Raw genomic sequence first — 16,501 nt, 5'->3', positions numbered from 1 at the left:
TACACAACTATAATTGATTTTTTATCTCACGCCTCGTCTCCAACCTCTACCTTAGAGCAAGTTTAATGGTAAATCTAACTACTAGCTATATAGTAGGCTAGCTATAAGGTTAGTTTTATCAACATTTCACATTTTTCCTTATCTCTCTCCCTTCACATATGATTGTAGCTAGTTTATAGTTTACTATTATTATACTTGCTCTAACAAACCTTTTGATAACATTCCTCCTCTTTCTCTGAGTAGAGCCAATTGCTAACTATATCTATTGCCCTTTCATGTATAGCCAAATCTAATAGCTAGTCATAGTCATAGCCAATTGTTAACTATATTTAGGCCCTGTTTAGATCCCACATCAAAATTTTTTACCCTGTCACATCGAACGTGTGAACACATGCATGAAGTATTAATTAAATATAGGTTAAAAAAATAACTAATTGCACATATTACGACTAATTTGCGAGACGAATCTTTTAAGCCTAATTGCTCCATGATTTGACAATATGATGCTACAGTAAACATTTGCTAATGACGGATTAAGTAAGCTTAATAAATTCATGTTTACTGACGGATTCTATAATTAGTTTTTTTATTAGTGCTCGAATACTCTATAAAATATCCGATATGACACGCTGAAACTTTACACCACTACCACTGATCTAAACACGCCCCCCCCCCCCCCCCCCCTCCTGTGCCCTTTCATTGTAGCCAAATCTAATAGACTAGTCATAGTCGGTCATAGAATAGTATCTATACAATTCCTATAGCCCACTTACGTGAAAACACACAAGTTTGTTTTTTCATGCCAACTAATAAATTTCAAAAAATATAGAAAAAATTATACAGTTTTTTCCACTAATATTACATTGTGTGTACAGTTTTACCCTCAAATTTATTATATTTTAGCCATAAAAATTATGACAGTTTTAGAAGTATAAATCTATCGTAATTTTGCTCTTTTTTCTGTCTTTACACGTGAATTTTATGCATTTGCAAAAAAAAAAAAAGCACCATTTAACCCACACACAAAAAAGGGAAAGCTCTTTTGGTGCTCGAGTAGCCCATTAATTAACAAGTCTAGCATAATTTTTGAAATTTCTGACACAGATGGATACGTCTAAATATTACTTTCTAGTGAACACAAAAAATTAAAGGAATTAGAAATGAGCTCAACAGCCAGTCCTAACCAAAAGATGGTATAAACCATAAACAACATCCCAGAAATAACACAACAAAATTTGCTTCTCCTGTGGTTCGGGGATACCATATCCAAGGTTATTATTATTAACTTATCAGTGTCAGTGCTACATCTTCCACTACAGTCTACAGGTCCTCCTGCAAAGTTAAACGAAGCACTTCCAGCTTCTGGTACAAAAGGAAAGATTAGATTATGCATGGTCCATCCCTAACAAAACTGGAGATCACTCCATGGCAAAAACTTAAATCTTCAAAGAGAGCATCAGGCCATACTGGGCTGATCCATGAAAGGCTTGTCGACTGTTGAGCACTTTGATCTTCTAAGTTACACCTAGCCCTGTCCCACCAAAGTTCCTAGTAACTGACCAGCACAAACTTGGGAGACCAGGCTACGCCGTGTTCTTACAAAATTGCAGACATCTTTCTACCTTTTGCACAAATCTTGGTCATGATATGTGCCTTTGATGAAGAGCATACTTCACAACCTCGTAGAAAGAAATGACGATTCCAACTGATGGGCCAGCTCGTGCTACACGTGGACCAACACCGGTGAACAAGCCTTTCATACCTCCAGAGCTGCCAGGTTAAAATTAAATCAGTCCAACTGAAATCGACTCCCCAAGCCAAGACCTCTCAGGGGTAAATAATGAAAATGTAATACAAGAAATTACACCTACATTTTAGAAGATAAAACTAAAATGGAGAGCAACCACTAAACTTGATCAAACCCACCTTTCTTTTGCAACAAGCAAAACATGCTTTCTAGAACAAATTAGGGCATTAGCCAAACCAGCTAAAACAAACATAATTTGGGTGGGCCACAGCTGGTTCAAGCACCCATTGCCATCTCACAGAGTCACAGCAATGTATTCAGTGTGAGGATTAGCTCTTCTGCTTTTATTTTCAGTAATGTATTTGTTGTACCAAAAAAAAAAAGCCTTTCGTTTTCCAGTGTAGTTCTATGTTAGTTTTCCTATGGATGCAACAGTCAAAGTTTCAGTGATCTCTTCGTTTCAAAAAAATAAAATCAGGATCTCATTAATCGTCCAATTGTTATTCTCTATCAACAGCCATTTCTAAGAAGAAAGCCATTGATTGCTCTCGCTAGGCATGTTGCTAACTCTTTGACCAGTTCAGATAACCTGCATTCTCTTCAAACAAGGTGACCCAGGCAGAAATGTCTGCTAAAATGTAGTTTTACGTATAGGCTCAATACATTGACTTGTAAGTAGATCAAGTTTGAAAATAGAGTGAAGTGCACGAGCGGTCCCTAAACTTGTGTGGGTGTGTCATCTAGGTCCCTAAACTCTCAAAATGCATTTTCGGATCCTTGAACTTGTTTTGGGGTGTCATACAAGTCCAAACGAGCTCCAACCCCTTCCATGCGCTGATGTGGCATGCCACGATAGTTCATACGTGTTAGTTGGACCCACGTGTCAGTCACATAGAAAAAATATATAATTAGAAAATTATATTTTCTCCTCTCTACCTTAAAATTTTTATCTTTTTTTCTGTCTACCTAATAGGAGAAAATATGGTTTTTAATTTTATTTTTTATATATGCTTGACATGTGGATTCCACTGACACGTAGGCGTCACCGTGGCATTGCCACGTCAGCACATCGAGTGGGTTAGAACCTGTTTGGACCTATATAACATACATAGCAAGTTCAAGGACCTAAAAATGCATTTTAGGAGTTCAGGGATCTAGATGACACACCGGCACAAGTTTAGGGACCGCCCATGTACCTCACTCTTGAAAATATATACCACTATAGCACCACTAGAAAATAATTTTCATTTGGCTGGAATGAAATGCCTTTTCATAGCATGTGGAAGACATACCTCCAAATATCAGCTAATGTTTGCCTTGTGGTCATTCTCATTGCCTTTTGCGTATCCTTCTGAAAAATGATATAATTAATGCGAAGTATAAACAGAAAAGAAACAAACAAGATGTACACAATGGCAAGAAAATTAAATAAATAGTGCACCATGGGGCATGTGATTGGGATGTTAAAACAGAAACAATATTCTTTTGAATATTTATTGCAGAAAAAAACGAAGGAAGTGGGAAAGAATGTGCAGACCTCTATTTGTCTCCTTGTCTTAGCAACATCTAGAGGGCATGTAGCACCAGCAGCAAGACTACCTGCTACAAAGCCAGCTGCAAAGTTTGCACCCAGCACACTAGCTGCATCACCTTCTTCTCCGACGATACCAAGCAGCTTTCTTCGAATCTGCATACAATGATAGTAAGTTAAGATACCATTAATTTTAAAATGAATTTAGCAAATGATACTGGCATGCACATTAGCAAACAAAAACATAACTACTAAGTGACAGAACAGGGATTTACCGGCTCCAGTGTTGACCAGCATATAGCAGAGAAAGGAACATCCCGAGCAAGTTGTGCACCCACACCCGTCCAAAGAGCACGATAATTTTGTGCTGTTTCAGTATAAATGCATTAATAGTAGGATTCATTTCCTTAATAGACTGTTTCATTTGTTAGAACAGAGATATAGATACTTGAAATTGACAAATCCTACTATGAATATCAAGGTTGCAATAAACATGAACAAGAATAATCCATTATGTATTGAAATGAACAAACTAACCATTCTGAGTTGAGCTTGCAAGTGGTGAAACAACGCCAAGCAATGTTTTCCACATTCCAGGAGGCTTTACTCCAGGACGAAATTCTTTATATGCCTGTGAACATAGAATAGTGATTGTTAGGTGCTTTTAAGTGAGAAAGAAATTATTACATTTGTCAAATTGTATGCCCAAAAATAAAAATTATAGACATAATTGGTTTCACAGAAACACAAATACTAATAACCAGAAACTTCCAATGGAGATATACCTGCATCCGTGTCCTTGCCAACTCAATTGGGGAACAAGCAATGCAAGCCAAAGAACGTGCGACTGATCCTGCTACTAATGGGGCATATGGTGTCAAACCAGGAGCATTACTTTGTGTAAAATCTTCAATCCAGTTGCGAAATAGGTCATAGCAAGGCAAATATATTCCAACCTGTTTATGGTCAAACTCATTAGTAAAAGACAAGATTCAGTTCAAACATTAAAGGGTCACATGACAGGCAAAATTAGGGTGTGAAAAAGAAAACATGAAGAAATAACGTCAGATTCATGTGCAGACTGGAGTATTAGGTGATATATCTAATTTTAGCAGGTTGATATGTCTAAAGATTAAGGCCCAATTCAGAAATGGCATGGTATACCTTATTCAGGGGAAAAAGATGGTCATATAAGCTAGTGGCTTGAGTTTTTTAGGTAGATTAATATAAGACAACAAACCTAAGCAGAAATATGTGGAACGCACTATACTAGTAAAGTCCAAATGACATAGAGAAGTGCAGGCAATGCCTATTTCACATAGTATTTGCCACAAAGACCAGAACTAATCAACAGATGCTAGTCACATGTAAAAATACATCATAGAACATTTGTCAAATACAACATAAACAAAAATGGAATACATTGAGAAAAAAAACTCACAGTTGGTACTGCTAACGCCAAGCCTGCATTTGTACCTCTCCATAATCTACCAAATCCTTCCTGTAACAACCAATTAACCAAAAGTGTTAAATTCTCTGTGCTCTAGAAATCGATACTTGCATAAAACTATAAAAAGGAATTAAAGTCACATTACCTGTCTAACAACTTTCAAGAATACATCAAGTGTTCCCTTGTACTGAAAGCAGTCAGGTGGGCAAATAGGCTCACTTCCCAAAATGACACCACGTGTGCATGACGGCGAACATCTGAAATCAGATAATATCTGGAAAGCATTGCAAGACATAAGCAGTATTCTTCAAATAAGCTCAAGAGTTAAGACCAATAAGATCTTCTACAATTAGCATAAAAGCAATGAGATTGTTGATCAGCAAAAACAGATCAAAACAAGAATAGGCATATGATAAAATAAAACAAAGTGACAAACAAACATGAGAATTGTGGATCTGGAAAATGGTGTTCCAACAAATCTTACATAAATACTTTCTCCATAGGTAAATATAGCAGACACAAAAGCAATCTTGCTTTGAGAGGCATAATATAAGCAGGAAAATACTTCATATGCCAACATCAAACAAAACAGCAAGTAGCACTACAGAAATGAAGATAGCATGTACGAAAAGAAGATCAACATAGGTGATCAGAACAATTAATCTTTGCCATAGCTGATACCATTCATCAACATTATTTGCCTAAAGCTTTAAACAAAATGGTGTTGACCACAGTAGTGTGTGGCCAAGTTTAGTACTGAAACACAGTCCTTAAACATGCTAAAATAATCACAACTTCCTCACCAACATACAGTGCAGGTGACTAATTGAGTACCCAAGCATCCTCTAGCATAACGATGTTACGAATGTAATTAACATCATGCACCCTATACCCCACGTTGCACAGGCACCCATGAGCTATAAAGGACTCATCTTCAAATGGTTATTGAATGACAGAAAAAAAAGAAATCAAACTCGTGGACTGATTCGGGCTAGAGAAGAGATTGCCCGTCACAGAAATCAAGCAATATGACTACTTGCTCCTCTAGAGGACGATGCAAATCAACAAAACAAGGTACTAAACCATATATAATTCTGGGTATTCTGGGTCAACAAGCAGATTAGCATGCCCCTGCATTCAACTAATGAACCTCAACATTCAGCTTGGGTAATATTAATAATTAGATGGCAAAACAAACAGAAACACTAACTGCATTCCACACAGTATCACCCTGGTCAACTGTAGAAGCACACAACAAACATCATGTACTAGCCTGAAATCACGAAAACCCAAAAAGCAAGAATCCCCCACACCACATGAAATCGGAGGCTAACTACAACTAAATTGCAAACCACCCACACGGCACCCGCATCGAGATCATCAGATTCGTTACCGCGTCCGGGCCGAGCGACGCCATCTGCGACGGCTGGTAGTAGGGCACCCCCGCCGCCTGCGCCTGCAATCTCGTCTGCAGCAAACGAAAAAAAAAACACAAAAAAACTTTCAGCCACCAATCACACAAGTGCACGCGGCGGAAGCGAAAGCCCCCCGACCCCGACCTTGGCGACGTCGAGAGGGTTGACGATGATGGCGGAGACGAACGCGGCGCCGGCGGCGGAGAGCGCGCGCTCGGCCATCCCGAGCTCCTGGTCGGCGGCCGCCCCCGCAACCCCAGCCTGCTGATGCGGCCCCGAGTATCCGGGCTGTGAGGAGGAGGAGGAGGAGGAGGAGGCCCCCGAGCCGGGTATGCCGCCGCCTCCGCCGGCGCTGGAGAGATCGACGCGGGCGGCGGCGGCGGTCATCCAGGCGGGGAGGCCCCCGCCCCCTCTGGAACAGCCCACCATGGCTGCGGCGGCGGTGGCGGAACCCTAGCCGGCTCGATCGGGGGACGTGGCGCTTTGCGAGCGGCGGCGGCGGCTGCGCCTCTCTCTCTCTCTCTAGAAGGAGAGGAGAGGAGAGGGAGACTCCTCGAAGAGAGGAGAGAGAGGGAGAGGTGGAGAGAGAAAGGGTGTCTCTTTTCTAGAGAGATGTCCTATGGGGGTGACCAACTAGGTTTTCCAAGGGGGAATACACTCCTTTTCTAGCTACCACACGAGTTAAAAGTTAGACTTACTAACCTCCTTAATTAATTAATTAATTTATGTTATATATATACTCCCTCCAAAATAAAATTAGTTATTGATTTGGACGAGAGTGATGACAATCCTTTAAAACATTGACTATGATGATTAACTTATATAATACTTTCTATACATTATACTTGTTTTTGTTTGCTACCGTATGAAAATATTGATGAGACTGAAATTTAGGATGAAGATTTACGTACGGGCATGTAAAAGAGAAAGTTATTGGTGTAGGATTATTTGAGTTTTGATGGTTTTAAACTTGAAAAATAGATTTATCTAATATTTTAAATTAACTTCTGTATAAAAATCGCACAAGACATGATGTTTAGCAATATGAAAAACATGCTAACAGAAAATAAAATAGAATTTGCATCTTAATCAGAAAAAATAGAGCCTTGGTAATACTTTCTTTTTGGGTAAATTATTTATGCTAGCATATTTAGGTAGCAAAGTTACTATTTAAAGTGCCAATAATTTGGGCATATTTAGCTTCAAACCAAAATGGACCATATAAATTAATCTTAAATATTATTTCAATAAAATTATATATTTATTGATTTTTTATTACAATAAGTAGAAAGTTATATTTTAGACCGTGTCTCTCTCTAGTACGACAATAATTATTAACTTCGGAGGATACGTCTAATTTAGAACATGTAATAGGGAAGATTTATATGTTTATACCATAAATGGCAATTGAAATGGGTCTTACTCGTGACGTTATCGATGGGAGTACGAATTCTAATACAAATATAATTGATCGTTAATATATGTGTGGCTGCAAATTGATCGAGCACTACGAAAAATATATAATTGACAGCATGAAGAAATGATACTTTGAAATTGAAGAAACAAGATGCACTCTTTTGCAAAGTCTTAAAAAATTATGCCATAGAATATTACACTTCCCTCCCACTTGTAGACAATTCATGCATCATTATTAAAAAGAAATTGTGAAATGCATAACTTGACACGCATCTCAATTATTTATGCATTGAGCTTGGTATTTTAAGTAGGAGGAATTTCCTACAATCATGCATAAATGTGAATAAATGCGATCGCTCTAGAAAAAAAAAACTTCACATAATTTATTCCTCGTTTTTCAGTCCATACTGAATTAGTTTATGTTCGTAACTAATTTTATGCGCATTTAAAACGGAGCGGCTCATTAGCACATGATTAATTAAGTATTAGTTTTTTTTTAAAAAATAGATTAATGTGATTTTCTAAAACAACTATCGTATAGAAAATTTTTATAAAAAATACATTGTTTAAAAAACGTGCGCGCGAAAAACGAGACATATGAGTTGGGAAAGATGGAAAAGGAACACAGCCGCGTAGCTTTCCCAAGCATACCGTGGATGCACACTCCTCAACTGTACACTTTTATTAATTATTATCAACTTAATTAACCATTTTATTAATACCCATATACAAATTCCTCATGTTATAAAAACGGACAACCGGTTGTTGGAGGCATATTAAAATGATTAGAAAAAACATAGACCTTTGAGGTCTCACACACATAAATTTGAAAAAGAAAAGAGGAAATTCAAATGGGGAGCAGGGAGCTTTCTTGGCCAGCAAACCACAAGAAAATCAGCGTGCTTGCCAAAATCTATTCATAGCGTGGCGTCACTGCAGCTGTCAGCCTCAGGAAAACACTGGGTCAATAAAAAACCACGACTTTTTTATACTGTTCTTCCTAAAAAAAACTATTATTTGGTTCGAAGTTCTGTGGTCATTCCCTCTTCCTGTTTGTTAGATGTGCTTCACAAATAAAAGTTTGCCCAGAGGGATAAAGTCAAATTCTGAAATTTTGTCACCATAAATTTATCATATGCGTTATTTTTCTTTTGTTCATGGTAAATAAGTGAAGTGCTACTAAAATTATTTCTTTGTTCGATATGTGCAGAATTGTGGTGATAGACTGTTTCTATTGCTGATTGGGCTTCCACGGCTTCATCGGAGCTAATTATATACCAAAACAGGTTATGAGCAACTTCAAAAATAATTTATAGACAAAAAATTATATTATGTTTTTTAGCGACTAAAAGTCAATTAAAAAATTAAAATAACTCGAAAACTGTTTAAAAATTCAAATTTGGTAACAATTAAATTCTTTGTATGGCAAACGATGAGATAAGCTGTTTGTTTTGATTTATTTTTTCCTATGACAAGGCAACGACAAATAACAATCAGGGTTAATAACAGATAATAATTTCAGGGTTTACTTGTAACGGTCTTAAAGCCAAAGATGGTAATGGAAACAACAACAAAAACCTTGAATTTAATCGTTCTTATTTGAAAGCCCTACGATTCAAAATTGGTTTTGGCTTTGCGATTGACAAGTCAAAAGCTCAAATAAGCAGGCCATTATGTACTACTATCAAAATTCATAATCATCATCAGTACATGGGAACAAATGACAGATAAGACTTGAGATGTAATCTGATGGAGTAAAATAATTTCCTGATTTGCTATTAGATTTTGTCACTCCAACAATGGTGTCTATCAGTAAAAGAATGGTAAGGGTGGACATCTACAAGCGACAGGCAAAATCAAGATACAATCTGCAGATGGAATTTAGTTAGGATCCCTGATTTTAGCAGTGTGGTCTTGCAGGAAAAAAAGTACAAGATTTTCCTTCGCAAAAAGAAGATATATATGGCTCAGTTTGAACTAGTGCTGCTTGATCAACGGGAGCCACAGAAAACGGCAGAAGAAAACAAAATCTTCAAAACGCCAGTTTTGATCTCATTGTCTGCAGATGGTATGCTTCATTCCGTATAATCTCGATCCTAACATAATTTTCACAAAATTCTTCCCCTCGAAAGTGTTGCTTGTCACAGAGCTGAACACAAAGCTCCTGCAAAGTACAATTTTGTGGATCATTAGAATTTATGTTTTATGGAAGTTCCTAGTGAAATGACTTAACAACACAAGCATTGAATTCACAAATAGTTCCCCACAAAAAAAACACAAATAGGTAGGGGAAAATAACCACAAACATAGACGTAGACTAACCACATTTTGTTTCACCGTTCTCAAAAAATGTTTGACTTCTACATGACCTCTAGCCTCAATATTTATGCAAGATCCTTTCAGATGTAAAAGGATGGAGTATGCCTAGCATGTTTATACAATAATAATAACCATAGAAATGCACCCCAGATACAGGACCATTAACTGACAGCAGGTAATGAGGCCCAACATCATAACAACTGCTTTGCCAAGTGCACAACAAATCAAATCTTTGATAAGAACAATTCTGACTCCTGAAACTTGCATTCCATTTAGCAGTTCCATTCTTTAAGCTTGATAGTTTTGACCTAAAACAGATAAGCCGTTTACCAAAAAATAATTTGTTGGTAAAAATTTTACATTTGTGTCCTTGGCAATTCAAAAGCCAATGCTGGAAAATAAACTACAATGAACCCCCCCACCCCCCACCCCCCCCAAAAAAAAATCAACTCCAAAATTATGTTTTAAAATTTCAGTAAACCTTGAGACCATTACACCACCCAACCTCTAGCCAACCCATAACTTGACATACACGTGGAATGGTCTAAAATTTAAAACCAAATACTGATGTTAGTTCTCAAGTAGAGTAAATTTATGTGCAGTGTATTGCTCATGAAAAGCACCATGGCATTCCATGCTTCAACACAGTCCAAAGGAAATTACGGTTGTCTCATAGGATTCACGCCCCTATCACCAATTTATTATTCCAGCTCCTGGTGGCACCACCATGAGTAACAAAAATTCCAAAATATATGCCGCAATATGTTCTCAATTTCTTGTTCCACCCCTGAGAAAAACCACTATAGCAAACTATCCAGTATACTGCAATGTATTCTTAGGAAACCGACTATTACCTAGATAGGTAGTGTGACAGTTTTTGCAGCTATGGTGTATTTTTTAAAAACATAGATTATGACTAAATTCGTTTTTTTTCTGTCTCTTATAAAACTTCGTGGAGATTATATAATCTGAATTTTTCTGCTCTCACGTGCACATCATGACTCACCAGGAAGCAGCAGACATGGTGCATAACCACTACATCAATATCTAACAGTGAAAAATTCAAGTATAGGTTGTTTAGTTGACTGATTAGATATAATACATTAGTTTGGAGAAACGTGCATAGAACAGATGCATAGTACACCACAATAGGGATAGTCTTTGGGGGTAGGACACTTCAAGAGATAAGAATTGGTTAATTGCTAGCTACTCTGAGTAAGCGCAAGCATTGTTAGGAGCACCTATTATCCTGCCTCAAGGTATTGATCATCTATCTCTCCCGAGTTTACTATCCTGTGTTACATTCAGTATGTAGGTAATCTGATGAACTAAGGTTATCACACGTTCATATGTTTATATCAAAAGTATCAGAAGTTTCAGTGATAAATACGTAGTCACTGTCTTGATATGGCATTTGAATAGACGCAATCATATGAGTCACTAGGATAACAATCACTTATCAACCAGAAAACAGAATCAGTAACATTGTTTTACTTCATAAGGAGGCATAATTACCTGAGGGCCAGGATGAACAACATAGTTTTGCTTCATTTACATGCTTCACAGCAAGACCAATTAACCATGATCCTACACTAACATCATCATGTGCATATGTCCGGAGAACAGACCTACATACAGAAGTGTCAAAGATACATCACCAAAAGTACTTACTGAAACTTCTCTTTGTTTCCACCTATTAGACCCTTGTTGAAAGTACAAACTACATACATTGCTTACCTGTTTATAGAGATGAATTGAGCTACAGCCTTTGAGATGACAAACATTTCACCAGAAGCATGGCGGAAGTACCTATTAGTTGATAAATTGAAATAGATAAGCCAAAATAGTAATTTTTTTAAATGTCCCAACTAGCAAATGCGCAATAAATGTTTTCCTAATGTAAATTACTTACGTTTTCCCATCACCAAATTTCCACCATTCTGGTTCATACCACTTATGAGTTCTGTTTTTGGGGAAGCTGTTAGAAAAATGTGCAAAGGAAAAATACAGCACCAATATCCCCAGAAAGAATTGCTGAAAGCACTCACGATTCAGAGAAGACCTCGCCGGATTTCATACAGCCAATGTAGACACGAGGCTTGTCCCAGTGTTCTTTGAGCATTGCACTCAAAGTGTCTGCACAAACCCAAATTGTTCAATGTTATTAATAGTTTGTGCAACATTTCAAAATTATAGCACCTATACAGCCATTGCCATCCAGCATCCTAGAACGTGTACATTGACCTTTTATTCAGGTCAGTGAGGATCACAAGATTGAGGCATGCACCACAGCTAATTGAAACCGTGCTCCAACCCCCCAAATTCATTATCATCATGATCACATAACAACAAAATACGTTGGAACACTGTCAGCAATAACAAAAGGGCTAATAGAAACACCATATGCGGATGGCTAAAACTCCCTTTAACCAAAATTAGTTGTCACTTTTGTATTGAAGGATGCATACTGGTCAACCATTTCTTAACTTCTGCCACTAGTACAATATCTCATGCACATCCATACTGTGTCAAATATTTTGAACAGAAAGAAGCACCATTGATCAAACAAAACTATACCAAATTGGATAAGTACAGCTATGATATGAAGAGATGCTACGTACCAACATTTATGTATATATCATCATTGACCTTAGCATAGAATTCAGCATCAAATGACTCTGCAGCATTAGCAAAGAAACTTTTTGTCTTTTTAGGACTCTCCTCTTCAGACTCTGTATGATCATCCTGCAATGTCATTTAATAGTAAAAAACTGAAGTAAATCAACAGGCCAAACGAGTAATCTGAAAATATGAACATGGAGTCTCATTGTTACAAGTCACAGCGCACGATTTTTTTAACATATACTAAAAAAGCATACACAATAAGCCTACCCAACTTGCTTGGGATTAAAGGCAGATGTTGTTGTACTAGAAGGCGTATATAATCAAGTATGCACACACATCGTTTATCTGGTTTTCAAGCAACATGTAATCAACATGAATAAGGTGAACAATTATGATGAAAAATATTTTATATACACATTCAATGTTGTAAATATGTACTACCACATGTTTGATTGATCAATCAGGCTTACCAAGATCATGAAATCTTTTGTACTTCTATTTTCTTCATCAATCTCCCTGTCTGAAGCATCTCCTCGGTTCACACTACATGGATAAGGAACTATCAGATATCTAGACCTCATATAGTCATTCTATTAGCAAGGAGTCCTGTGGTACCTTCTTCCAACTATGAAGCGCACTACAATGCCTTTTTCTTCTTCTAGTTTCTTCAGCATTGAACCTGTACAGAGAAGAAAATTAAAATCACCCAAAAAACAGACATCATTTTAATGCAACAGTAAGACGGAAAAACAATGAAATGAAGCCAACTCATTTTTATTTACATCAACTGATAACCGTCAACAAAAAAAAAAGGTGCCACTTTATTATGCAGCAACAGAAATACATTTTATTCTCCATGTTCATTCAGCCACCTATGAGTCCAGATTATGAACTAGAGTGCCGAACATTCTAGTGATTAATATTATAAATAGACAGCTACAAAAACCCATGCCCCATGCATTGTACTTTCTGCCCCTTATAATGGGATTATTTTCCTCCCCTTGTATACCTCTTCTCTTCTTAATGACGCGCGCCATTCTCTTGTACGTTTGAGGAAAAAACCCATGCCCCATGATAAAAAAAAGTAGTAACTTTTAAGGACTTCGAAAGTCAATTATGACCACCAAATATCAAGGGTAAAGGTGACCGTATTAATTTATTTATAATTATAGGATATAAAAGTGCCACAGGTAGTGAGGAACGCAAGTACGAAATGGTACCTGTCGGAAGCCATGACTTCCTGACAGCATCACGGTAGTTTTTCCTCCCAAAGCTTGTCATTATTCCAATAACAATCAGTGGCCTCTTTCTAGAGTTAGTTCCATTTGTCTCATAGGTATATTTCCCCACGAAACCTTCATGCTTTGCTGCAGCCAGCTCCATCTCAAGTGAGGCCAGCCTCTTTCCTTGCTGCCTAAAACATAATGATGTTCAGATGTTCAGCAATTAGCACAGAGCATTCACTACAACTCTGAAGTCTCAAACTAAACAAGCCGCGCAAATTTAGAGCACCCGAATCAACATAGAGCCAAAAATAATTGGGGAAAAGAAAGAACAAATTTTGCAACAACATCTCAGTTTTACTATATTGTAGTCATACAGTAGAGATCAGAATTACCTGCATGCGACAACCTTCAAGGTATCATCCACCGATATCGTCGAATGGCCCTGAATTTTGCACAACAAAGAAGTTCCTGTTATTCTTTACTCTCAATTGAAGCTAGCTAGTTGTAATTGATATAGTAGAAGAGGGTAGATCTGAAGGCACCAACCTGGCCGGTTCGCCTGTCGAGCTCTTTAATCAGGTAAACCCTACTCTGCGCATCCTGCCACAGACTGAATTTCGGACAGGTCAACAGAATTTCCCTCCCAGGGACAGCAAACGTCAAAACCAAAAAAAACTACTAGTAAACAAACAAACAAAACTAATAATAATTCGCACGAGAACTAATGAATTATTATTATTAAATTAAAAAAACAAAAAGCAAACCGTAAACCTTGCCACTGCAAGATCCAAAAGGTGTGTATATGCAAATGCAAAATCCTCCATTCCTCACGAGAGCACGAACTCTCCAATGTGACAGCCCAACAATCCAGAACCATCTCCAAACGAAGGCAAATCACTCGAAGAAGAAGAAGACACATTCCCGAGAAGCGACTAATGCAGCGAGAGGAGAGGAGGGGACGGGCTCACCGGCCGGCGACGTAGAAGGAGGCCATGGTGGCGAACATGGCGAGCATCATGGCGGACATCGGCGACCTCGCCGCCGACGCCGCCCCGCGCCGCGGGCCCCCCTCTCGGATCTGCATCTCGCGGGATCTCGTCCCCCCCACCCCACCCACCCGGATCCCTCCTCCTCCTCCTAACCCGCGCGTCGCGTGGCCTCCGGGCGAGCGAGGGCTTCACGGCCTCGCCATGGACGCCTCCGGCGCCGCCGAGATCCCCGCGCTGCCTTCCAGAAGCCTCCGCCCTCCGCCACCGACTGGATTCCAGAAGATTCTAGAAGGGGTTGGCGGTGGCGGTGGAAGGGGAGAGAGAAAAGCCGGTTGGTGTCGCGTCTCGGACAGTTTCGGTGTCCGTTTTTTTTTTCTTCTCTCTCTCTCAAACCTGCTGTCTGCTGCTGCAGCGCCTTGGAATTTTGGAGAGAGAGAGAGCACCCTCGCTAGACTACCATGGAGGAAGAAGGTAGAGAAAAGCTTGGGTGCTACCAAGGAGAAGCATATCTAATCTTAAATAAGTAAGTTAATTAGGGTAATGATTTGTATGGTTATTGCATTAATTCGAAGGCATATTAGTATGTGTTAATATTACTTTGCATATATGCATCGGAATAAAGTTATAGATTTGGCACGTATTAACTTCAACCCTATCGTTTCGCCAATTCGTCTACCCTAGATTATAGGATGTAGTGTTTATTAGCACGATAAAAAAATTAATTTGTGGCAAAAGTTTCTATATGTGTGTTTGTAGCAACTTTAAAGGTCAATGCTAGAAATAAACTACGACGAATCAAAATCAACTCTGAAATTAAGATTTAAAATTTATATTTTGTCTGCGGTTAATAAGATGAAGAGTGAATGATGGAGTCCAAATAAAGATGTGATATGATCAACAAACGTTTGTGATATGATCAACTAACGTTTCTATATTTGAAAATAATAACCTTTATGGTATTATGTTGCATATAAATTATGTCATTTAATATTTCACGCTAGACAAATTATGGAATAATTTTCACAAAACCTCGATTATTATGATCCAAATTGCACAAAGCCAAATATATGACACATAACCATGAAGATAGTTTTAGCGTTTCATAAAACCACACCTTTCACTAATGATTCTTTGGTTCACCATTCTTATAAGTTTTGAAATAACATTCGGAATTTACGAATTATTTGATCCACAATATATGAGTTGCATCTAACTGACTTATGTTTTTTTAATATTATCAAGATTAGTTAAACAGTGGTTAATGATTTGGTTTTATAAAAAAAACTAGAACTGTAATGTATGGGTTTATATGACATGTAACAAAATTCCCGTGGTATTTTGCACTTTGAACTATTATACCTGCAATATTGTGAAATTTACTTTAATGATAAACACTATACCTTAAGATGGGCATGCTAAACAAAATTCATTGGCAGGGACCATGAAAAGACCACACAAGCGTAAAAACAACTTCAACAACACAACTAACATATTACATATACATAGAAATTGAAAACTAATCCAAATAATTATCTTAGCATCCTAAACAGCTTTTGCATGTACCTGCAAAAGGTACGAATAGACTATATTGATGCTTGAAGATTTGTTCAAATTATTTGTAAATAATTATTGATTGGATACCAATTTCAAACATTCCACATGCTATGTGCGTACTTTGCTAGTACATGTACACTGTGTCCTTTTTATTTCCTATAACATTGCATTATTGCTCATTGCTCTCTCTCACGGAAAAGAAAAATAAATTGAGTTTAGAAATATGGCA

General features: G+C 37.8%; 2 protein-coding genes across 2 annotated transcripts; both read right to left on the bottom strand.

Moving 5' to 3' along the window:
* Window positions 1-1,247: 1,247 nt before the first annotated feature.
* LOC4345459 (mitochondrial carrier protein MTM1) lies at window positions 1,248-6,778 on the bottom strand. Its single transcript, XM_015795350.3, has 10 exons — window positions 6,288-6,778; window positions 6,122-6,196; window positions 4,874-5,002; window positions 4,720-4,779; window positions 4,064-4,234; window positions 3,816-3,909; window positions 3,554-3,645; window positions 3,285-3,434; window positions 3,040-3,098; window positions 1,248-1,770 (listed from the first exon to the last, which is right to left on the bottom strand). The coding sequence occupies exons 1-10, from the start codon at window positions 6,570-6,572 to the stop codon at window positions 1,641-1,643; spliced, it is 1,245 nt and encodes a 414-aa protein (XP_015650836.1). The 5' UTR covers window positions 6,573-6,778; the 3' UTR covers window positions 1,248-1,640.
* A 2,528-nt stretch (window positions 6,779-9,306) lies between these two features.
* LOC4345458 (hydroxyproline O-galactosyltransferase HPGT1) lies at window positions 9,307-15,116 on the bottom strand. The gene is made up of 12 exons (XM_015792887.3): window positions 14,698-15,116; window positions 14,276-14,339; window positions 14,122-14,171; window positions 13,724-13,917; window positions 13,119-13,182; window positions 12,974-13,046; window positions 12,500-12,623; window positions 11,927-12,014; window positions 11,791-11,841; window positions 11,616-11,687; window positions 11,394-11,506; window positions 9,307-9,723 (listed from the first exon to the last, which is right to left on the bottom strand). The coding sequence occupies exons 1-12, from the start codon at window positions 14,811-14,813 to the stop codon at window positions 9,701-9,703; spliced, it is 1,032 nt and encodes a 343-aa protein (XP_015648373.1). The 5' UTR covers window positions 14,814-15,116; the 3' UTR covers window positions 9,307-9,700.
* Window positions 15,117-16,501: the final 1,385 nt, after the last annotated feature.

This window comes from Oryza sativa, chromosome 8 (genome assembly GCF_034140825.1).
Source record: "Oryza sativa Japonica Group chromosome 8, ASM3414082v1".
NCBI classification, from domain to species: domain Eukaryota; kingdom Viridiplantae; phylum Streptophyta; class Magnoliopsida; order Poales; family Poaceae; genus Oryza; species Oryza sativa.
This window is presented reverse-complemented; position numbering and strand designations above follow the sequence as displayed.

Coding starts and splice junctions, on each gene's coding strand:
- LOC4345459 (XM_015795350.3), bottom strand. CDS start 6,572: ATGGTGGGCTGTTCCAGAGGGGGCGGGGGCCTCCCCGCCTGGATGACC. Junction 5,003..6,121: donor CGTCGCTCGGCCCGGACGCG/GTAACGAATCTG, acceptor AATGCTTTCCAG/ATATTATCTGATTTCAGATG. Junction 3,646..3,815: donor TGCAAGCTCAACTCAGAATG/GTTAGTTTGTTC, acceptor ATACTGAAACAG/CACAAAATTATCGTGCTCTT.
- LOC4345458 (XM_015792887.3), bottom strand. CDS start 14,813: ATGCAGATCCGAGAGGGGGGCCCGCGGCGCGGGGCGGCGTCGGCGGCG. Junction 12,624..12,973: donor CAAAAGATTTCATGATCTTG/GTAAGCCTGATT, acceptor ATGACATTGCAG/GATGATCATACAGAGTCTGA. Junction 11,507..11,615: donor CAATTCATCTCTATAAACAG/GTAAGCAATGTA, acceptor TTCTGTATGTAG/GTCTGTTCTCCGGACATATG.